The sequence below is a fragment of the Rhinatrema bivittatum genome, chromosome 2 (assembly GCF_901001135.1).
Source record: "Rhinatrema bivittatum chromosome 2, aRhiBiv1.1, whole genome shotgun sequence".
In the NCBI taxonomy this organism is placed as follows: domain Eukaryota; kingdom Metazoa; phylum Chordata; class Amphibia; order Gymnophiona; family Rhinatrematidae; genus Rhinatrema; species Rhinatrema bivittatum.
Window position 1 is genome coordinate 600,218,707 of NC_042616.1, and position 25,045 is coordinate 600,243,751.

Consider the following 25,045-nt stretch of genomic DNA (forward strand, 5'->3'; position numbering starts at 1 on the left):
ATCTTTTCAGCCTTGGAGCGGGGAAGGGAAAGGGTGGAAACAAAGATTTACTGTTATAAAAGCAGACATTCAAGTGATATTCTCCAAACAAAAGAAAATACTTTATTCAGAATGAGCCGGAGGCAGCACCATCATAGATCCTCCATTAACGAAGAGAACTTTGAACTCATGGCTCAGGGGCATCTCCTAGCTCTTAGTTCAATGCTTTGACCTTCTCCCATCCCATATGGTCATACTAAATTATGTTTTCAATTGGTTGAGAGCAATCAAGCATTGTGATTTAGCAGACATCATCAAGCACAGCGAACATCATCAACAAACACCGACCAGAAGGAAGACATCCCCAACAATGCATGACAATATCACAATGTTTTTGGTCTTATTGAGGTTTGAACAAAGATGAAAAAACGACAAACAAAACTGACTAAATATTTATCTATTTTTATTTAAAAGTAAAAAATTAATAATATTGTGTTTTGGATCATATACTCCAGGGTATGCACTAATTAGTTTAGGTGCAGTGCTTGTATGCTTGTTATTGGTGCATTACTTACCAATTTCATAAAGACATACATGTTGGATTTCTCGTTGATCTGTTGCAAGTTCCAAAGCAGTGTGGAAGGAGGTCAAGGCACTGTTGATTTGACACTAAAAAGGAAAAACAAATGTGATTAGCTATTGGACTGCTATATAGTGCATGTACAGATACGAAGATACAAAACCCAGAAGGTACTATCACTGCTCCACTGGAGGGTTCAAACTCTAAAGAGAACATGTGATTAACAGTTTGGGAAGGAGACCCATTGGAGAAGGAATTCATTACATGCGGCAGCAATGGAACTTCAATGGATCTATTCATTTATCTTTGCTTCTTGGCATCTAGAGATCCTCTGTGCTTATCCCAGGCTTTCTTGAACTCTCTTCCTGTTTCAGTCTCCATCACCTCCTTTCGGAGGCCTATTCCACGCATCCACCAGCCTTTCACAGTGAATAAAATGTTCTGATGCTGCTCTTGCGTTACCTCCCACCTCACCCCCTACCCCTACGAGTTTCATACTATGGCCTAAAGCAGTAGGTCCCAAATCTGCCCTGGGAGACCCCCAGCCACTCAGGTTTTCAGGATATCTACAATGAATATGAAATAAATGTGCATGCAATGGAGGCAGTGCATACAAATATAGTTCACGCATAATCTTTGCAGATATCTTGAAAACCTGGGGGTTCCCTCAGGACAGGTTTAGGAACCATCCTAAAGCAATCTTTCCTCTGAAAAAGGCTTGCTTCTTCTGCATTATTTATACCTTTGAGGTATTTGACTGTCTATCGTATCACCTCTGTCGTTCCTCTCCTCTAAGGCACATATATTTAATTCCTTCAGTCTCATCTCATTATGACTTTCCTTGTAGACTCTTCACCATTTTGGAGCTTCTCTGGACCCGAAGCACCAATTTTCAAGGAAAGTTTGGGTACGAGAAATAGAAAAAACCACTGATAAACCCAGCATTCAAATATTTCTCCCACTGACTGCATAGATTTTGTACACACAACTTATACCCAGGCAAAAAAGGGGTCCATGAAAAGTTTGGGGAGCAAGGCTAAACTATAGCCAGGGAGTACACATATTGAGCGCTCTCCGGCTAAAGTTATATGCACAAGACTGATCGTAAAAACAGCTGTCTTATCTTTATCCAGGTAAAAGTTTACCATATAACTTTATCCACATATATGAGAGACTTATCCTGACAAGTTCTGTTGAATATATATATGAAATGTTGCATGCATAACTTTACATGGATATAGTTTGCCTCTCACTAGCTCATATCAACCGGTAGGACTTGGACACTATATATATATTTTTTAAATTTTTTTTCATAATCATAGGAGTCTTAAAAATGAGAATCAAAAAATATCAGAGACTTTGTGATAATGACTGAACCTTGAACTACCCGTGTTTATAACCAAATCATAAACATATTTACTAAAGAATTTAACCAGAATAGCAAAGTTAATGATGAATAAGCACCAGTTACAGGTACAATTTGTGTCAGAGAAATATGTATAAAAAAAAACCCCTGAAATTGCAACTTGGAATACTTTTTAAAATAAACAGAGAAATCTTACAGAGTATCAAAAAAAAAATAATTTTCAGACTAATAACTGAACCTTGGAATCACATGGATACACTTTCCACTATGTCTGCTCGTGTGTGTCTTGGAAGTGGCACTAAAACAGAATTATAATTCTTTTAGGGCCTCAGTGGATTAAAATGATTGATTTTCTATGTCTGCCTTCCTTTATCACCTTCCTTAAAGCAGCAGGCAATGTAATACTTCAGGTTTTAGTACAAACAAACAAGAACCTCATTTTCCTCATACGCATATACACACACGCACATGGGGGTAATCTTCAAAGGAGTTAAGTGTGTAAAAATAGCATAGCAATTTTCAAAAGCCCATCTGCATGCATAAAAGCTTTTGACAATTCAGCCCTATCAAAAAGTAGAAATCATTAAAAGTCCATTTACGCGTGTAAATCCTTTTGAAAATTACCTACAAAGTGTGTTAGGACAAATTAGAGTACATTTCAGAATAAAATAGCAGGGGCATTGGACTTCAAAAATGTCTGACGTAACCTGCATGGAGGGACCAAACCTCAGTGTGTGGTGGTAGTCAAAAAGGCAAAGAGAATGTTAGGAATTATTTGGAAAGGAATAAAAAATAAAATGAGAGGTCATCGTAACACAATCAATCCATGGTGCTATTGCACCTTGAGTACTGCATACAGTTCTGTCGTCTTTCTCCCCACCCCCCGCATAAAAAAAAAATAATTTATAGCAGAAGTAGAAAAAGTGCAAAGAAGAGGGACAAAAATGAAAAAAAAAAGGAATGGAATGGATAAAAAGATTAGGGCTTTTCAGCATGGAGAAAAGGCAACAAAAGAGATATGACAGATTTATAAAATCATAAGTAGGGTGGAACAGATAAATATGGAATGGTTATCTACCCTTTCAGATACAAGCTAGAACCACAAGGATTAGGGGACACTCCAGGAAAATAACAGGTAGCAGATTTAAAACAAATTTGAGAAAATATTTTTTCACTCAGCGTACAATTAAGCTGTGGAATTTGTTACTCGAAGATATGGTCAAGGCATCTAGCACAGCCGAGTTCAAAATACATTTGGACAAGTCCACAAACAATTGTTAGCCAGATAACCAGTGGTTTTTCCCAAGTCCATCCCTGGAAATGAGCAACAAGAAATGGATCTACTCTTTGGGATCTGCTGGATACATCCCAGATATCTAGATCGGTCACTGTCAAAAAAAAAAGGAAGGATGCCTGGGTCAATGGACCCTTGGTCTACCTACCATGGCAGTTATGTTCTTATGGCTAAAGCACGTAAGTTCAATGAGCATAGGGAGGCTGGATTTTCTTTGGTCAATAGCCCCACTATGTTTGGGTATGAGAGATTATTACAAAATTTGGGAATAAGACACAGGGGGCCAGGGTGTTCAATTAACTATTGGTCTTGCAAGAATCAATGTTGAGAATGACAAGGCCTGAAATGGCTTATCAGAGATGGTGGAGGAGTGCCTGAAACAGTGTTCATGCATTTGATAGTTATTTTGAAATATATTCATTAGATATGAGGAGTTTATATAAATGAATCACATGAACTTTTTATAATTTTTTTTTTCTCATAACAGGGGAAGATGTTTTTGTGATGGCATGGGCCATTAACTCACAGAAATTTGAAGTTTTGATGAATAAAATTGATAAACATATGTAAATTTGCATATAAAAAATTGAAATATTTGTGTATTTTGTTTTTGATGTAAGAATGTGATATGATTAAGATAAATACAATTTATACAGCCCAAATTACGTTTCATTTATCTATGAAGCTGCTATAATAAAATCTGTAAATGTTTTGTATCATTTTGGGGAATTTCACTCTCATTAGTTATATATATGATTGTATATTGTGAGTAACATGCAATTTCACCCATTTTAATTTTGTTTACTCTAAGCCACATGGATCTGGTAAACAACAGGGAGGGGTTCTGTTGTAGGCAGTTAAGGACAAAAAAGCTGACTGACTTCAATTAGTCAGGTGAAGACAATTCCATGGATGAACAAATACTCTGGCTCTTCTAAGTTCTCAGGTTGTGACTGATCTATTTTCAACAACCATAGGCACTCCTCTAAGCAGCTGTTTGAGCATTTGATAATGAAGATACTGTAATTCACTCTTTCAAACAGGGGAAGTCTATTAAAAAAAAAATCTGAATGCTTCCAGCTAGCAATTTCAATTGTCAGAAACATTGTTAAGAAATGGAAGTTGCAGTATTTATTTTTATAAAAGTTATAGCCCGCTAATTCACAGACCTTAGCGGGTAACAAGAATTACATATATAATAAAAACAAAGTTACTTACAAATAGTACAAAAACTAATACAATGCCCAGACTAAACAAACAAAAATTAAATAAAAAACAAACAGGCTGATGCAATACCATGTGCTCAGGCTAGTGCACAGGTTAACCCGTGGTTTGACACGCATCCATAACCCCTTATGCAATAAGGGGATCAGCGCGTCCAAAACGTGCGCAAGCTAATAGTGTTCATCATATCTAAATGGAATGTTGATGAGACTATTAGCTATTCCCCCTTTATGTAAAAAATAAATGTGCTCCTGATGCGCACATTTTTACTCTCAAAATTAATGCCAGCCCCGAAGCTGTTAAGGATTGAGGAGCCCCAAAAGTTAACAGAAAATCAGAAAATACTGCTTTTTCTGTAGTTCTTCCAACGGTTGGGAAAACAGACATTCAATTAACGAGCATCCATTTTCCTAACCCATGGCTGTGCACAGGTTAGGAAAACAGACGCCCGTAAAATTGAGTGTCTGTTTTCCTCACCCATGCACAGCCACTTCTCCTGGGCGCCCGATGCCAAGGAGGTGCTAGGGAAGTACAATTTCCCCTAGTGTCTCCTTTTCAACACAGTGTCTCATTTGCCAACTGCACTGCGCTCCCGGGAGAGGTGGATGCGTGCGCATTAGGAAAGTGAGTGTTCAATCATGAATGTCCATTTTTCACGTGCCGATATTGCATTGGCCTAATACAGATAAAAAAAATCTTTGACACAATAGCAAAAAAACATAGTAAGGTATGCTATAATCACTTGAGATAACTAAGTAGGGAAAGCTTTGGAGCAAAGGTAAGTTTTTAACATCCTTCTAAAACATAATAGGTCACATTTCATTTTTAGTGGTTTTGGAAGACTAATCCAAAAGGTGTAGCCTGCGATGCTGGAAATAAAAGAATGTGACTCAGCTAAGCAAATGGACTTATGTGAAGGGATCAACAATAATTTAAGATCTACTGAGTACAAATCGTGAGGAAAATAGAAAACTGGTTTTGGATAAGAAGAGGAAACAAGACCCTTAATGGCTTTAAAAATCATAGTAATTATTTTAAATTGGATCCGCTGCTCTATTGGGAGCCAGTGGAGTGCCAGAGAGCAGGTGGGCTGCTGAATTTTGGATAAGTTGTAGCACATGAATTGTGTTTTTTTGCAGAGAGAGAATTACAGTAATCTAGTGAGCTCATGACCAATGTTTGAGTTACCAGTTTAAAATCTGAGACTTAAGAATGGCTTAATAAATCCTAAATGGCAGAGTTTATGGAAAAAGCCCCTCACCAAGGATTATATATGGGGCATAAAGAAAGCTTAGAGTCAATCAAAATGCCCAGGTCTCCTACTTCAGACCTGACAAATAGCAATACCATTAAATAACCATCAGGGAAATTGTCCAGTTTCGAATAAGAGAGTAACAACATCTCCCCGTTTTAAGATTTAGGGCTAGATTGTTATCAGAAAGTCATCTGCTATGATTTGATATTTGTATCGAGAATGTCGGTATATAAAAATGCTAAATAAATAAATAAATAAATAATGTGAGAAAAGCAACTGGAAACCTTATCAAATGCTGCACACTAAATGAAGCCATGATTTTGGGGGGGGGGGGGGGGGGGGGGGGGGAGGGAACTGTCATTTGCAGTTTTTTTAATGAATATCAAGTTGAGTCAAAATAGTACAGAGATAATAAATATTTAAAAGAACTGGGGAAAGAGATGAACCCTGAGGAACATCGGCATCCAACAGTAATGAGCTAGAACTGGAATCTCCAATAACTAGTCGGAAGGAGCAATTTGAGAGGAAAGAAAAAACCCACTGCTAGACTGCAGATGTAAGACCTATGGATTGAAGTTGGGCTAAGAAGAGAATGGTTAAGCACGTCAAACGCTGCTGAAAGGTCAAACAATACCAAAAGATATTTAAGTCTGGAATCAAATCCCATGCAAATTGAATCTAAATTAGTAGAAGTAGAGCTTCAGTATTATGGCGGGGCAAAAGCCATATTGAGCCTCGTGCAGAATGTTATTGTCATCTAAGAATTCCTGTAGTTGGGTGTGGACCACCTTCTCAATGACCTTTGCTAACATTGGAAGTGAAGAGATGGGGGCGATTATTAAAGTTTGAAGTATCAGTGCCTGATTTCTTAACGCAAGGACAGACAACTGCAGAGTTTATCTTGTGTGGTTATGGCCATACTGTTAAATAATGCACACCCCCACAGAATCAGATGATCTCAGAAGCCTTGCCACAGAATCGAATCTCAAGCTACCACTTATGCTGTCCAAACTAGTCTTCTGGTGACACTACTACACTGCATGTAAGCCATCTACAGCCTTCCTCCTTTTCAGCAGACACACGAGGTGTTGAGAACCACTTCATACAAAGCGAGCAGATTCACTGGACTATTGCCAGAGGATATCATCCTTCACACTGACTCCATGTATAGAGGACCAGCAATGTTGTTTTATTGCTCTTATAATGCCAGACACACTGCTGAGCATAACAAAGCATTACCCTATGATGAGCTATTAAATTAACAAGCCTCTTTCACACCTGCTGTGAGCAGCTGAGGAGGAAGGCCACAGGTGCTTGTATTTTTTTAGCTCTTAGCATGCACACAGCCCGATCCAGTAAAGTCCGTGGGAGAGCGGACTAACGCCCGCTCTCCCGGCACGCGCACCGGCCCCTCGCCGGTGCGAGCGATCCAGTATTTAAATTAGGCAATGCGGTGCAAACGAGGAAAAGGAGGCGCTAGGGACACTAGCGCGTCCCTAGCGCCTCCTTTTGGCCTGGAGCGGCGGCTGTCAGCGGGTTTGACAGCAGACGCTCAATTTTGCCGGCGTCGGTTCTCGAGCCCGCTGACAGCCATGGGCTCGGAAACCGAACGCCGGCAAAATTGAGCGTCCGGTTTTCGGCCCGACAGCCGCGGGCCGAATTCAAAATTTTTTTATTTTTTTTTTTTTACTTTTGGGGACCTCCGACTTAATATCGCCATGATATTAAGTCGGAGGGTGCACAGAAAAGCAGTTTTTACTGCTTTTCTGTGCACTTCCCTGGCGCCGGAAGAAATTAGCACCGACCTTTGGGCGGCGCTAATTTCTTAGAGTAAAATGTGCGGCCTGGCTGCACATTTTACTTACTGGATCGCTCGGGAATACCTAATAGGGCCCTCAACATGCATTTGCATGTTGAGGGCGCTATTAGGTGCCGCGGGTGGGCCGCGTGTTTTCCTCCCCTTACTGAATAAGGGGTAAGGGAAAACACGCGTCCAGAGCAGGGTGACAGTGCGCTCCGACGGAGCACACTTTACTGGATCGACCTGACAGTGAATAAGGTGGCAGGGTGCTTGATAGCTAGTGGGATCACATTCTTCCAGGGGGGGGGGGGGAGGGGCTGAGCTAATTCTGGTTTTACCCCATTCCACACATGGAATTATAATTCCTATTTGTCTAAGAAAAAACAAGGCCACATCTCTATACATATGGAGGAGTCATTTTCAAAAGGCATTTCTGCAGGTAAAACGGTGCTTTACCCAGAGAACTGGCTGGTTAAAAAAAAACAACAAATTGCCTACCCGATATGCAGGCAAACTTACACACGTATACCATGTTCACATGCAAGTTTGCTCAGGCTGAGCGAAGGCATTTGTGGGGGTGGGGTCGGAGAGGATTTTCACACACACAACTATTGCATTTTCAGAGTACACACATAAAATTTCTGAAAATTGTACATGTACACAATAGCAGGTGTAACTTTGGGCTCAGGTAAATTTGGTGAGGTAATTTAAAAAAAAAAAAAAAAAAAAAAAAAGAGAGACTTGGGCATGTAAGTCCCCTTTGAAAACTGATTTAACTTATGCGGGCTGTTGTAAAATTTTCCCCCATAAAGGGGTAAATCTGGGCTTAGTTCATCATAGTCAATTTCATGCTTTTCCATCAAGACAATTCAAAACATTACAACAGATCAGAAAAATACAACACATAGGGACTGATTTTCAAAAGCATTCATACACACTTAAAACTGGATTTTACAAGGTTCATATTCAGCCGCTGTGCAGCTTGGCAAGGTAGCCGGATAAACTTATCTGGCTAGCTTAGCCTAATATATTCAGTTGCATGGCCATCTGGTGAATATATACAAAAAAATTGCCTTCACTAATATTTGTGAGTTAATAATCTAATTTGCTGAATACTATTTGCACGGAGACCACTCAAAAGATATGATCCCATATAGTTCAATGCAGTGTAATCTATAAATTAAATTATAATTTAAAAACATGGCTCTTCAAACAGGCCTTCCCCTGATACCCTTCCATGCTCATGCCCCTCCAACCTCCCTGTCACTCCCTCGTCACCCCCTAACGCTCCCTCCCCACTCCCCTTTCATCTCATAGAATACCTCCACCCTATTGCCCCTCGCACTCTCTTACTCATTTGCCAGCTCTTGTAACTCTCCCTTTAGCTCTTTTCATGCTAATTGGTCTACTTTCAAATGATATCCTGATTTCAGTCTCGCCTTACTTATCAATATGTATATAGTTTTGTTTTACATATGTTAACTCTATATGCTACCAATCATTCCATGTAAATGTTATTCTTCATTATTTAATCACAATGTTCTATGTAAACCGATACGATGTGCAAACGGTTATCAGTATATAAAAGCCTTTAAATAAATAAATCCAGCATTCTAGCTGGAATAATTTTCTGTCTCCATCACCTCCCCTGATGTCCCATTCAACCCAATCAATAGCAGAACATTTTCAGACTTAAGAATTTGTGCTAAAAAATCCACACAATATGTTGTAATAGATACTTCCATCTTTTTATTTCTCACATGGAATCAACATGGAATTGAACCACATGGAATCAATATATCTATTGAGTGGTCTTTTTTGTGATATCTAGCTTCAATATATTGACTCTATTCAGACCAGGCAACCTGACATCATCCGAATATAAAAAAAAAAGAACAAGAATAGAGTATTTGTCTATCAATATTGGTTCAATGATGTTTTCTAAAACAAAAAAAAAATTTTGACCCAAGGGTGTTCACATAAAACTCATCATTCGCTATAAAAACTCTATATGCTTGTGTTGGCGTTTCATTCCATGCAAGTTTGAAAGAACGGTTCAGTTTGCCAAAATGAAAAACTGAATTTATGATGAAGTGTGAATATGCATAGTTATAGGAATAAGCTGTGTATTCATGTATTTGAAGCTATGCATCACAAGTTTTTAAATTATGTTCTTATCTCTTACAAATTGCCCTGAAGCAGCTAGAAGGCGAAAGATGTGCCTGCATTGATCGGGGCATCTGCTGAATATATCCAGCTATCCTAAAGTTAGCCAGATGTTTATCTGGCTAACTGAATATTGGCGTTAGCCACATAACTTATCCAACTAACTCAGCTCCTCTCCATCACACCCATTCCCTTCCCTTCCCACCACTTAGCCAGATAATTATTTATCCAGCTAAGCGGCGGCTGCTGACTGCGGCCCAATATTTAAAACATGCAACGTGGCCGGATAAGTCAGAACTTACCCAGCTAAATGGCACTAAATATGGACTTCCTTATATGTAAATACATGTTACCCGTGTAAATTGGCTTTTTAACATTGCTACAATTGTCAAAAGATTTTACCCGCGTTAAGTGCATTTAATGTGGGTAACAAGCTTTTGAAAATTGCTAAGATAGTATGTTACATTTACAAGCATTAACTCTTGAAAATTCACCTGATAGGGTATCAATTAATAGTGTAGAGTCTGCATTAAGTAAGGTACATAAAATAATAGCTTATGTAGATGCACTGGCACAGTTACAGTACAATTTAGAAAGTTGTCATATCACGATGGGTTACTAGAAATCTGATATACATCCTGTAAGGTGTAGGTGATAGCAGTGCAGGTATTTTAAGATGCATTCTATTTAAGACTCTGAGGGTAGCACTATTAGAGAAACACATCTTAAGCTGCACCTTGAATTGAGTAGGTAGTTTAAAAAAAGCCATGTTTTCAGTAATTTTCTGAAGACTAGCAAGTTTGTTAAATCCAATTTTAACAAGCAGGGAGTTTTACAGTGTTGGGACTGATCCTGAGGAAGTTCTTTTTCTCTGGTATAGTGAGGTGCTGGTCCTTAAGTGATTAGACCATTAGGTGCACTTGTGGCAATGATTGCAGAGAGCAATGAGGGATGTAGAGGTCCAGATAGTGGTTTCAGGAAGAGCAGGGCACAGCTGTTTAGACCTTTAAAGGCCTAAACAGATTCTAAACTTTGTTCGATGAAACTACTGGTAGCCAGTGTAGGGATCTTAAGGTGGATGTAATCCTCTCAATCCTATGCACATTCAACAGTATTCAAATTACTCAATTCTGTACAAGTTGCAGAGACCACATGCATTTTTCTGGGAGGGGGAATCCTAATATTCAGCAAATTACAGTAGTCAAGGCTGGCAACCACACAGTCCTGAATAACTTGGCAAAGGCATGGCCATTTAAGAAAGGAGTGCAGATGGTGTAACTGGAAAAAATAATGCTGGCTTAGCTACAGCCTGGGCCTAAGGCTCAAAGGTAAGCCTAGAGTCCAGTAAAGATCCCAGATTATGGACTTGATGGTAAAATGGAAGCGCTATCCCTTCAAGAATCATTTGAGCCTTTAAGAGGTTAGGGTCTTTTTTACCCACCACAGTAATTTTCTTTTCTGGGTTGAGGTTTAGTTTATTATGCCACAGCCAGCCAGACATCCATTTAAGTTTCCTATTACTCCAACAAGTTACAATTGTAATTATTTGCAATTATGGGTATTTATTTATAATGATTTATAATAATTTAATTCTTGTTCTCTGCTTTATCTATAAGTTCTAAGTTCTTATGAAGTTATCCCTGTTATTTGTACCCACTTGTTTGATGTAATTTCCAACTTTGGTTCTATGTAAACCGACGCGGTATGTACTAGTACATGAACACCGGTATATAAAAGCCTTTAAATAAATAAATTTAAATAAGCCAAGCGGTACCAAAAGCTGAATATCCAGAACATATATGTAGTATATGATCCGATGTTTTCTGATGACTTTCCCTATTTTATTTACCGTATTTCCAAACATTTGATATTCTGCTGTAATCCGGACCAGACTCAAAGCGGATTACAATAAATTAGAATATCTTAACAGGACAGAATCGGAGCATAAACTCGAGCATGACCAACAGAGATTTTAATTTAACACTGCAGAAAATATAGATCGAACTTTGACAGAACCGAACTAATATAACTTAACATGGTCAAAACAGAAAAACAGACCATAGACCAATAATAGAACTATTGACCACCAGCCTTGCGCCTGCAGGCGCTGGATCAGAAGATTGCGATCATCTGTATCAAAGGCTGAGGATAGATTGAGTAAAATGAGGATTGAGTCGCTCCCTTGGTCTGCGTTAAGGTGAATCTCATTTGCAATACCTAACTATATCATGACTATGGGGATGGAGGAGAGATGGGGGGGAGTTGGGATGCAAGCAAATTTGTATCTTTACTCTTTGATATTCCCTTTTGTATATGACCTGGGTGCTCAGGAACACGTACCCAGGCTTGTTGTGATAATAAGCTTTACAGTTCAATAAACAGATTTAAGCATAAAAAAAGTGAAAAAGCAGGCTGTCTGTTAAATATTCAGCCTAGTATGTGGAGGTGAAGTAAAGCAGCTAGGAGGTAGCCAAGTGTATTCTATTTGGTAATACATGATCTTCAGTTCATGCCTGCATACTGCAGCAGCTCTAACTCATGCATCTGTGTAAGCAACACCTGCAAACAGGGCCATCCTTAAGTGGGTGGGAGAAATTCGGGGAGACCACTCCAGGCCCTGTGGCTGCCGTGGTAACCCCACCTTCAACTTCACTTCCTGTTCACTGACAAGTCAGGATTTACAGCAGCAGAGTCCTGAGGTACAATAGCAGACTGTTCTGGGAGACCTTACTCCCATTTCCACCGATGTTCTTCAACCCCCAGAGGGATAACTCCCTCCCTCCCTCCCCCCCAACTCTTCACTCTCGGGAAGGGGCCCTTCTCCAGCAGATCTGCCCCAGTCACACAGTCCCCTAGGGTCAGCCCTGCCTGCAGGCCTCAGCACCACAAACCTATATTAGTATACCTTCATCTCCTCACGCACACTGGGTGATGACAAAGTCAGAATGAGAAATTTCCCAAACAGGAAAGGCATAAACATGCAACAGAACAAAGAGGTCAATTCTGAATTATAAACCATTTCAAGAAAGGATGATAATATATTATGATATATTGAAGCCTGTTTGTAAGCCATAAGGTGTGTAAAACTCAAATTTAGACTTGGGCTTTCTGTTTGCCTCTATGGGAAATTCTAATTTGCAAGTTACGTTATTTAATTTTTATTATTTTTTTTACATTAAAATTGAAGAGTAGCACAGTTTTGGAATTCTCAATATGGCAAGGGATTCCTTGACAGAATTATGCCAGCTGGAGACTACTGGGAACGTTTGGACAATTGAGAAAAAGTTAACATTTGAAAAAAAGGTGATGTAATTCAGGAAACGATCACTTTCAAAACACTATTTTTAGAAGCCTTATTTTCATGAATTACGGCACCTTTGCCCCCTCATTTCTGAACTTTACTCCTGTATTGCCATGGTAGGGCTTCCAATGGCATGTTATCAAAACTAACATAAGAAATGAAATACTGGGTCAGACCAAGGGTCCATCAAGTCCAGTATCGTGTTTCCAACAGTGGCCATTCCAAGGAATTAGGACTGCAAGGTATGCTGGGAAACCAGCTAAAATAGAATCACCCTACCGTGAAGTATTACGGGCAAATATACCCACAGCTTAAATGTTTAAAATTTCTCATATATGGACCATCTGAAAATTTTTAACAGTACAGAGTAAATAAACTGGCACACCCTGTGTCTCTGGAAAGAAAAATGGCATATACACCCACCCCTTTAAATAATGAATGTACCTTTAACCATCTGATTATTCAGGTTAAAATGTAGAGATTCAATTCAAGTACTCAGTAGATAAGGTTCACTTGGTCCATAAGTTTGTCGCTTAGTACCTGCCTACTATGTTGCCACAGACCCTACTCCACCCTAGGCTCTTTCCCTTTTCTGCCCTGCCACTAATATCCCTTGTTTGTGACCCTCAAGAAGTAGAGTCTCTCTCTGATTTGATGTGATTGGTTAAAATGAAAAGCTGCATTGTAAGGACCTAAATGAAACAGTCCCCTAAGCTTCACAAGAGCAGACAAAGGATGACCAGGATCTTGTCCGTGATCTGGTGCCAGGCAGTTCTGAGAAGCAGCTGTGAAGGAGCATGGGAACTATACCTCTAATCGCTGTATCCTTCCCTTGAAGAACATAAAGAGAGATGAATTTGGGTAGGCGGCTTCTTTCTGCTGAAGGATCTCCTTTGCTTCCTGCAACCCTGCCTGGTTATCGCTGCCATCCAAGGCAAAAAAGGGCCGTACCACAGTATGATACCACAGGAGTGCTAACCTAATGCAAAACAGACAGGGAATACATTTAGCATCTGTAGCAGACCACAGCAGTACTTGTACAGGCAAGCAAAGACTGAACAAAGACCATCAGAAAAAAATATATCAGTAAAGGCCTGATTCACCAAGGCATTTCTCCCATTCTGTGTCTATGGGAAAATGTCTTGATGAATCAGGCCCCAAATTTGTAAAAATGTCAAATATTTTAAAACCACACTTAAATCAAAATACAACGTGAAGACTATTTATTTGATGTCCAATAAAGCCATCTTTGAATGCAGGAGATGGGAATGGACAGACTAGATGGGCCTATGTTTAAAAAAAAAAAAAAAAAAAAAAAAAAAAAAGGTCCTTATATAAATCTAAATATTTTCACAGGATGGAATAGACATTGCTAAAGGACACCACCACAGAGCAATATCTGGTGATTTCTTTGGGTTGCTAATGTAGGGCTTCTATCTGCATTAAGCCACTCAGTTGCAAATCCTTAAATTGTTTCTCTGGTTTTGGCATATGTGAAGCTCAAGCAGGTCCTTTATCTAAGATTCCAATGCCCTCCACCCATTCAGTGTAAACAAGTGGAGCTGCAGCGCAGAGCTAAGAACATGGAGACCGGGGATCCCCCTCCCTGGCCCACTCCCTTTCAATTTTATTATCTGCCTTTCGAAACCCAAGCTCAAAGCGAGTTACATTCAGGTTCAGGAGGTATTCTCTGCCCTAGAGTGTTCACAATCAAAATGTGTACCTGAGGCACTGGAGGATGAAGTATCTTGTCCTAAGTTACAAGAAGCATCAGTGAGAGAAGTGGGATCTGAATCCTGGCCTACCTGGTTCCTCTCATCCTGCTGCTCAAACCACTAGGCCACTCCTTCACGTTGCCTTTCTACCACTCACTGTGGGGACATTCAGCAGGTCCCCCTAAGTTTCCCATGCTAGAAGTTAAGCTCTTTAGCTTGCAGTCACTACAACCAGGTGGATTGCCTCTCAGTGATGGGACCCATAGAAATATTGTTAGCATTGTGTGATGTGATATCAGCTTTTTTTGTGTTTGTGTGTGTGTGGGGGGGGGAGGAGCACAATGGCCTTTGGCACCATGACTTCTTGAAGATTTTTCACCATTTTTAACCCTCTCCCTCCCATCTAGCACAGCCACCACAGCAAGAGAGAGACAACGAAAACAGATTTGGATAAGGAGCAATATCCTACAGGTGCTCAAGCTTCTATTGCTGAAAGATGGGATATAACCATAGTGGTATGGGCCAGAAATAACCTGTGCAAACTGAATTGCCAATTGGTCATTATCTGTCATCATCTATTTCACTCTGCGATAGCCCCCAAGAACCTGGTACATGTAGGCCCCAAGTCTGGCTACCAGCTGTTGCTGTTATGTAGTAACCAAGACCTCCCACCTAGAGTCTGAGATCCTTGCAATTCGGCTGAAAGTGTCTTTCGGGGAGGGGAAATAGCATGCGTATACATTTTCACAAACACATGCACTATTTTATTCCTCTCAGCCATCTACGCAAAGGAGCAGGTAGAAAGCATACAGCGGCTTTTTAACATGCACACTTTACACTAAGTTTCAAAGAGAAACTACCCATGTTGTATCTCTTTGAAAATTAGCATAAGATACATTTGCTAAGAGCATCTGTGTACTTTACAGCTATGTGGGCTATTCAAAAGCAGAATTGCTATTCTATAACAAGTGTTCTCCAAGGACAGCAGGATGTCAACCTTCGTAAGTAGGGTGACAGAAGAAGTCCAGTCCCAGAAATTTGACTGTGCCTCACTGGGCATGCCTGGCATACTAACATTTCACGCACCCACGCAAGGGCCCCTTCAGTCTTTTACCTTTGCACATATAATTGACGCCAACTCTAAGGGGAAGTGGGTGGGTTTTGTGAGAACTGACATGCTACTGTCCTCGGAGAACACCTCTTACAGATAATCAACTCTGCTTTCTCTGAGGACAAGCAAGATGGCAGCCCTCACAAGTGGGGAATCTAGTTACAGACAGCCAAAAAAGGGGAAACCAAAACTGTGCCAACGGACACAACAACTGATTTTTTAGTGGCAACAAACCTTTTTGACATTTGCTATGCACAGAGATTCCACAGGACATAGCTAGCTGAATCTACTATTACAATAGGAGTCACTGTCCAAAAAGTAGTGAGATGTGAATGTGTGTGCCACAGCTTTTCAGATCTCCTCCATGCTGCCATGGCTCTGACACTGTGAGCCTCGACATGACCCACCAGAACTAGGCCTGCCTGGGCATAACAGAAGGAGATGGAATATGCTAGCCAACTGGAAAGAATGCACTTGGCAAAGGCAATCCCCCAATTTATTGATGTAAAAACAAAACAAAAAAAAAAAAAACTGAGTGGACTTTCTATGGGCTTTAGTCTGCTCCAGGCAGAAGCCAAGGCTCTCATGCAGTTCAAACTGAGCAGTGTTTGTTCACCTTGGAGGACATGTGGCCTGGGAAATATTGTGGAAGGATGACTGACAGGGTCAGATGGAATTCCAACACCACCTTAGGCAAGAAACACCCGATCATAATAAAACTTGATATAAGGTGGGTAAGTCACTACAGCCTGGAGCTCAATGACTCTGTATGCTGGTGTCACTGCTGCCAAAAATATGACTTTCCAGGTCAAGAACTTCAGGTCACAAGGCCACAACGATTCAAAGGAGGCTTTCACAAGCTGGGTCAATACCACATTGAAGTACTAGGACAAAGTGGGAGGGCTGATGGAAGCCTTCAAATGAAGCAAATCCCACATGAATCAGACAATCAAACGCTGTACAGAGATGCGTTTACCTTCTACAGAGGCACCAACTGCACTCATATAAACTCTTACTGAGTTGGTCTTGAGATCTGTTTTTGAAAGATGCAGAAGGTAGTCAAGTAGTTTTTGTGAAATATTATGCGCCAAACACGCTTATGGCGCTTCTCCACTGTCACAAGAATACTGTACTTAGATTTTGTAGAAAGTATAATTTTTTATTGAGCAATATAAGTATTCTTGGAAGCTGCTGGATGCCAGTTCTCTGACAAACTGACCAACCAGTATCTCATCTGTGTACATGAACTGATCCTTCTTTTATAGGTAAAATACAATACAGTACTAGGTCAGAAATTCTTAAGTTGCATGACCACCTGGAGTATCATCTACATAGGTTGTCATGTCAACAGCATGATAAATTATCCCTAAATTACCCTGACCAGATCTCCAAGTTGGGACCCATTTACCACCACTCTTTAGATAATCCTTTGTTCTGTTAAAATCTTGCTGCTCAGGGCAATCTTCATATACAGATGCCCCTGTAATCGACATTCTAGCCTGAGGTTCTGACCGCTGCCTTCTGCTCTTGTGACCCTATAATTAGGCATCACAAATTGTCACCAGCTTCAAATGCTGTCCATATGTCCTTAGAATTCCTCCAGGTCAGGGTCAGTAGGACATTTAAAGTTCACATAGCCAGAAATACTAAGATAGCAGAGGATTCTGGGTCAGTTGCCATCTCCATGTTGATCTCAAGCTCAGGCACACATATCAGTAGAGCAGGAGAAAGAGTCTAGAGCCTTTTGCTCATACCACAAGGCAAATTTTCTCCATTTTAGCCAATAGAACATTTAGTGGCATCCTTCCTTGAAACTTAAAAACACATAACACATCCTCCGAGAGATCCAGGATTACAAAGTTATCCACTCAACATCCAGGCTGTGACAGCCATGGACCTAAAGATGGGATGGCACCACTGCCCTCAATCCTGAGTGATGAAATTTGGGGAATTCTCCAGCCTGCTCGAATTCCTGATAGCCATCTCCCTCAGGAGTGGGAACCAAAATTTGTCTCAGCCAAAAGGGAGCTGTAAGGATCATAGTCCTCCAGTTTTCTCTGAGCTTCAAAATCCTCACAATGAGAGAAATTGGAGGATATGCATACGTCAGGACCTCGCTCCAATCAAGGGCAAAAGGTGTCTGATGCTAATTTGCCTTGAATCACTTTCTTGGAATAGAAAAGCAGGACTTTCCTGTTCCGAGAGGACACAAACAAATCTACCATGGGTGTACCCCACCTGCAGAATATCTAGTTTGTTACCCCCAGTCCAGAGACCATTTTGTGGGGTTCCCCAACCAGACAGACAATCTGTTTTTGCAAGAACATACTCCTTGTCTGCTGGACATATGGCTCTAAGAACCATCTCGAGAGATGGTCTAGTCCCACATCTGGACAATCTACTGACAGATGGGGTATGATTCTGTTCTTCCCTACTTGTTGATACAAAACATCGCTATTTGATTTTTCCATCTGGACCAGAATTACTTTTTTGGCCAGCCAATTTCTGAATGCCTTCAAATCATACCGAACTGCCTTTAGCTCAGGAAATTTATCCAACGAAGTTTTTCCTGACAGACCAAAGGCTGAGTCCAAAATCACTCCATGTGAGGTTCTCATCCAGGATGGATGCATCCATAATCAGAAGGAACTGGAGGCATTTGAAAGGGTATGCCTCTGGTCAAATTGGAACCGATTTGTCACCAAGACAAAAAATCCTTGAGCGATTAAGAGAAATGGATGCTGTCTCAGAGATCCAGAGTGGCTTGAAGCCATTATGATCCAAGGGTTCATTGAGCTTTCCTTACTGTATATAGAGACATGCCAAGGGAATAACATGCAGAGTTGATGCCTTGAAGTCCCATGTCCCATGATGCCTGCTGACTCATTTGAATCTAATGCGGATATCAACGTAATAGCCCTCTGTTGTAGAAGGAAGTCTCTTGCCCAAGTCAAGTAGTGATCTGACAAATTGCAAGTGAAATGACGGGCTTAAATGGTACTTAGGATAGTTGATGATGAATCTTAGCAACTCCAATACACAGATTAATCTGCACATTGATCGCCATCCCTGCCCTAACTGGATAATTGGCAAACTCCAGTCCTCAAGGGCCGCAAACATGCCAGGTTTTCAGGATATCCACAATGAGCATGCATGAGAAAGATTTGCATCCAATGGAGGCAGTGCATGCAGATCTTTCTCATGCATATTCATTGTGGATATCCTGAAAACCTGGCCTGTTTGCGGCCCTCGAGGACTGGAGTTCGCCATCCCTGAGTTAAGGGAACTCATACACTCCCAGCTTGCATATGCGCACCACCACAACAGTGAGATATTTTGTGAAGAAACATGGGGAAGATGCCAAGCCAAATGATAGCCCATGATACTGGAGGTGACAATCCCCTACTATGAATGAGATGTTTCCTTGACTTGGAAATCTCTCTATGTGAATGTAAGTTTCCTTTAGATCAAGAGAGCAAAGCCAGTAGCCTTTTTTCAAAAAATGGAATTAAAGTGCCCAGGGAAACCATCTTGAACGTCTCCTTTTTCAGAAATTTGTTCAAGGCCCTTAGGTCTAGCATGAGATGGAACCCACCTATTTTCATTGTAATCAGAAAATAATTGGAATAAAATCCTTACTCTTTCTCCTAGGGAAACACGCTCAACCACACTGGTCTTTATTAGGAAGGAGAGCTCCTTTTGTAGCAGTTCCTGATGTTGAGACTTCATCCCAATAATGACTGGAAGGACATTCAACAGATGTAATTATTATGCTGAGGATCCAAGTGTCCAAAATTACACTGGGCCAACAGTTTACATAAAATTTCAGCCTGCCTCCATCATGGAGGTCCTCCAGCACAGGTACTGGGATCTGGGCTATGCGCTCTGTAATCCAGTCAAAATCACATCCCGGGTTTTGACTGGGATGCTGGCTGTAGCTTGGGGGCCCTCTGCTGCCCTGGACACCTGCACTGCATGTAACAGAGGAGGTGGAAGAAAGCCCTTCCTCTATTGGAAGAAGGGTCATCTCAGCCACATGCTCTGGTACCTCTTGTTTTTCCTGAACCTCAGGTTGAAAGGCTGAGGCCTAGGGGCACCAATCCCTCATGGCAGAGACTCTAGTTTCTGGTCTCATCTTCCTACTGCAAAGGAAACCAAATGGCATCTGTCATTTTCTGTATGACTGTACAATTATAATCTGCGCTGGACAGAGATTAGGAAATTGCGGAATAGAAGAGTTTTCAAATAAATAAATAGAGCCAGCAAAGGAGAGGTCTTCTGGTGGAGACTTCCTCCTTTCTGGTACAGAAGAGCAGTCGGAGGGGAGATGTGAATTATTCTTCATCAATATTTCAAGATGTACAGCTGCTCCCCCAAGAGTGCTCCGAAACCAAACCTGACTGGTATGCCAGGGGCGAGGATCTAGAAACTGCCTGGCCAGCAGACAAGGCTTCAGAAAGGGAAGCACTTATCTGCTGGAGACTGGATCCCAAGGTGCTCCTGAAGGGCTGGAAAGAATTGCTGCAACAGACATTGAAGTCAGTTCCCTTCAGGGAACAGATACTAGTACCAATGTTGATACAAAGCTGCAGGAAGTTCTAGAGACTCTAAAGCAGCTGGACATCAGTTTGCATATTCACTGATGTTCTTGATGCTGGGGTATTGATGCTCCACATTACCTTTGTCCAGGGCCTGCTGGTCTTCTTGTCCAGCTCTTCCTCAAAGAATGCAGACACCAACACTGGTTGGAAACCAGGAGGCGGCCACATCTTCCTGAAATACCAGAGTTGTATCAATGGCAAATCCTGAAGGGTGTTGCAATTCCTGGGACTGCATGGAGAATGAGAGCTCATCTCTGCCGGAACACTTTGAAGGATTCACAGCCACAGTCAGAATGTCCCTGCTGCTGGCATCATGCATTGACAGAGACCAATGCTTCTTGGCCTTCACCTGATGCTTTGCCTTTTTGGGTGGGAGGAACAGAAGAAGGTCAGTCTCCACAGTCATTTGTGATGTTCAGTGTCGAAGGGGGTTCAATGCACTCTCAATGTCAATGCATCACCAATGTCCAGTGAGGCTCCTGGGTCTTCTGATGTTGATGCTCCACTGCAGATTCTGATGGGCCAGTCTTGTGGTGCACATATTAATTTTCCATGATCTCCAAATCGGGACTGGCACCCCCCCCAGAGGTCATGGAGGTTTGATAACACCCTGGGATGACATGCATAACCCCCAGGCATAGGGCACATCTATCATGGAGATCCGGATCCATGATAGACATGACCTTTTCACATCAGGGTCATCATTTGAAGCCAATGGCAGTCTTATCCATGACCGAATGAAAAAGCAAAAAGGCAAAGTCAAAAAAATGTGATGACCTTGAGCAGTCAATACCCCGTTATGTACCAGAACCAATACCCTCTCGTCAGGAGACAAAAAGAAATTGAAACTTATAAAAACAACCATAAAACTGACCTAAGAAACACTAAAGGAGAGAAACTAGACTACGAAGTTGTACGGTAAGCGATTCCTGCCCAATTTGGACCGAAGAAGATCTGCGGGAAGATCCATAATCATTAGTCTCCACAGAAAAGATGAGACAGAAGAGGCCCCTGCACAGATATATGGTATCATGCCATTCTACACATGCCCAGTAGGACATGGTCAAAGTTCTAGATATTAAAGTTACGGGACTAGGCTCCATCTGATGTCATCTTGCTTGTGAGGACTCCTTGTCCTTGGAGAAACAGTGGTTTTAAACTATTTGTGGGTTGGGTGAATACATGCAATGCAGGCACTCACACTGCTGGGTCTGTCCTGCAAACTGCAATCTCTGTAATAGCTAGAAGTCCTTGTGGAAATGTGGGTGGTCACAAGTCAGGTCTGGCAACTACACGCTCCTCATGTTGACGGCTGGTGGTTGTATCACACCATACAGAAAAGCAACAGAAACCTAGGAGTCTAGATGCTCAGGTAGTAGCTGCACTGGTGGTGTTGGCTGTTTGGATTATTGTGGGACCTTGTGGTTGAACATGGGAGAGGAAGGATGTTAGGTTAAACTAAACAGAGGCCTTGCATACTCAGCTACCTAGAAGGGTGGCATAAAATGGAGGAAGACTATAAACTGTCTTGGATAAGGAGTGATTTCCCACAATCAATCATGCTCTATAGCTAACAATCAGGATATATCCTTGGCAGCATAGAAAGCAATAAATGAGCAAACTAGAAGGGTTAGTTGATCTTTTTCTGCTATCATCTATATTACTACATAAGACCGAAAACAAATTGCAGGATTGCTCCTTGTCAGGTGCTTGGGTTGAGCTGTATTTTTAAGCAAGCTATGATTTTAGTGAAAATATGAACACCCAGGAAAGCAACCACCTAGAGCAGTGTTTTCTAAATGTGCTCTGGGAGTCCCCCAGCCAGTTACGTTTCAGGATATCTGCAATGAATATGCAAGAGATAAATATGCATACCCTGGAAAGTCAATATATACAACTTGCCCTAAGGTCACCAGAGAGATCCATGGAATGAAAGATAGAATGAGCCAGTCTAGCTTTTGCCTCCACAGCATCTAAGGACTGGCAGTCTATTTTCCTTAGAGAAGCTGGAGCAACAAGTCCTTGGATGAATGTGGTAAATCCAAGACTAGCTCAGCCTGTCCCTTCAGCCCATGGAGCAATCACCACATGATCGAAAGGTAAAACTGATACATGCAAAACATATGGCGAAGCAGAACAAACAGAGCAATGCTGCTTAAACATGCAGCAGAGCCGGTTTCCTGTTATAATGCACTTTAGGTATTAAAAATTATCAGAAGGCACTCAGCCACACAAATAACTTAACTGACAGATCCTCTCCAACAGTCTCTAAATTTTGTATGGTGTCATTCCATTGTGTGCACGGGCCGCATATGAACTTTACCCCGAGTGACTTTTTTCAAGATTAAAAATGTAATAAAATTATGCTGCAACAGCTGCTAAAATTTAAAAAAAATAAATAAAATTAAAAGCGCCTACAAGTTTTAATGCCAGTCGGCGGTATCTCTTATTTCATAAGAGCAGCACTGCATGTACATTTGACGCAACAAAACTAACGGTCTTGCTTGGCTCATGGCCTGCGCTACTAATACGCAAACGACTGCCACTAGCACATTTATAAGAAGCGAGAAACCACCAATCTTGACCCAGTAACTTAGAGCAAACGCAAGGAAACCGTTGGATACGTGAAGAGCCGACAGTGGAGTTGAGCTAATTTCTACAGGTGAACTGAAAAACGGAGATCTGGGGAAAGTGCAACAGGAAGCAAATTTGATTTTTAAAAAAGAGTGATAAGCAGGCTGGAGTGCACTGCTTCCTGTTCATGAAATAATATTGTGATCCACAGCTGGCAGAGCGAAGACCTCGCCCACTAGTTTTGCAACTAAAGTTCCACTGTAATGCAGGGGTAAGTAGGAAGCAAGGCTCTCTCCCCCTCCGCTTTCCATTACTTTTTATCCAGTCTTGACCTTTTGGGCAGGGTTAAGCATGCCCAGTGAAGTGGATGTCACATGCAGAAAGGATGGGGCTCAGATCTCAACAATGGAAAGGCAGAGGAAAGGACATGAATTTATAAATAAAAACAAAGGTCCATAATCTACAAGGTTTAGGATCACCACTTATATCTGAAGCCTGTTTGAGCAGTTTGACAATTTTGTAGCTAATACGAGGTAAAGAAGCGCGAACTTAGAAAAACAGAACAGATCTGGCGCAAAAATCCTTCGCCGACAAACCTACAAATCTTTAAATCTCTCATGCACCAATACAGAATTGCCATCTTGCAAACCAAAAGAAACTTTTACTCTCAGAAAATTCACCATTTTACCTTTGACCCCAAAGCCCTTTTCTCCTTGGTATCATCACTTACCAAAGCTCCGACTTCAGAAATTCCAGATGACAAAGCATCGAACAAAGCCACCGAGCTGGCCACTTATTTCAAGAACAAAATACCCAACTTGCTGGCCTCCCACTTAGCTATCAACTCCTCTACCCAACCACATCTGGGCTCCACCTCTCAGCCTCTCACCCCCAAACACAACCAACCACCCGCTGTCCCATCCACACAGGCACACACACTAGAGGTTTTCAAATCCTCATCAGCCTTGGAAATTGAAATTATACTAAAAAAACTAAAGCCCTCTGCTCACCCTCTTGACGCGATCCCAGTAAACCTGTTGATAGCTTCGGCCAAAAACTTCGCTAAACCTTTCGCCCAGATCATCAATGCCTCCTTATCCCAAGGTCACGTCCCGGGACCCTCTTAAACTCGCCATCTTGAAACCTTTACTAAAAAAGCCCAACCTCTCCACAGATAACCCTGCAAATTTTCGGCCCATTGCAAATCTCCCCATCATTGCAAAGATACTCGAAAGAATAGTCAATAAACAGCTCTCCGAATTCTTAGAAAACAACAACATCCTCTACCCAGCTCAACTTGGTTTCCGCAAATCTCGAAGCACTGAATCTCTCCTATTATCACTGTCAGACAAGATTCTCATGAACCTTGGAAACAAACAGCCCTGCCTGCTCATCCTTCTGGATTTAACCGCTGCATTCGACACAGTTAATCACGATTGTCTCATAGACAGACTAACTGAAATCGGCATCAAAAACACTGTCTTAAATTGGTTTAAATCCTTCCTCCAGAACAGATATTACAGAGTCAAGATCAACAGTAAAGAATCTTCTCCTTTTAGCTCCACCCTCGGAGTTCCTCAAGGATCGTCGTTATCACCAACTCTATTTAACATCTATCTACTCCCGCTCTGTAAACTCCTCTCTGAGCTCAAGTTACAACACTACGTGTATGCAGACGACGTCCAAATCCTCCTACCTATAACCGATTCTCTGGACAGCACTATACACAGTTGGAATACCTACCTCTGCGCCATTAACAACCTCCTTTCAAATCTCAACCTGATTCTCAAAAGCAACAAAACCGAATTCCTTCTAATCACTCAAGATGGAAATCTTTCACCAAACAACTCTCTCTCTACTTTGCTTCCTCCCATCTCTCCCAAAGTTAGAAACCTAGGGGTAGTCATGGACAATCAATTCAGCTACACAGGCTTCATAAATAACACAATAAAGGAATGCTACTTCAAACTTCAAGTTTTAAAAAGACTAAGACCCCTTCTTCATTTTCAAGACTTCAGAACAGTCCTACAAGCGATTATATTTTCAAAACTCGACTATTGCAATTCTCTTCTCCATGG

General features: G+C 41.3%; 1 protein-coding gene across 1 annotated transcript in view; it reads right to left on the reverse strand.

The window, feature by feature from the left end:
- TTC39C (tetratricopeptide repeat domain 39C) overlaps positions 1–25,045 on the reverse strand; it is a 184,433-nt gene that overhangs the window by 51,685 nt on the left and 107,703 nt on the right. Inside the window, exons 6-7 of the mRNA XM_029591144.1 lie at positions 13,777–13,945; positions 555–648 (exon numbers count right to left, since the gene is read on the reverse strand). Of these exons, the coding sequence (XP_029447004.1) occupies positions 555–648; positions 13,777–13,945 (263 nt within the window). The remainder of the gene's footprint in view (positions 1–554; positions 649–13,776; positions 13,946–25,045) is intronic.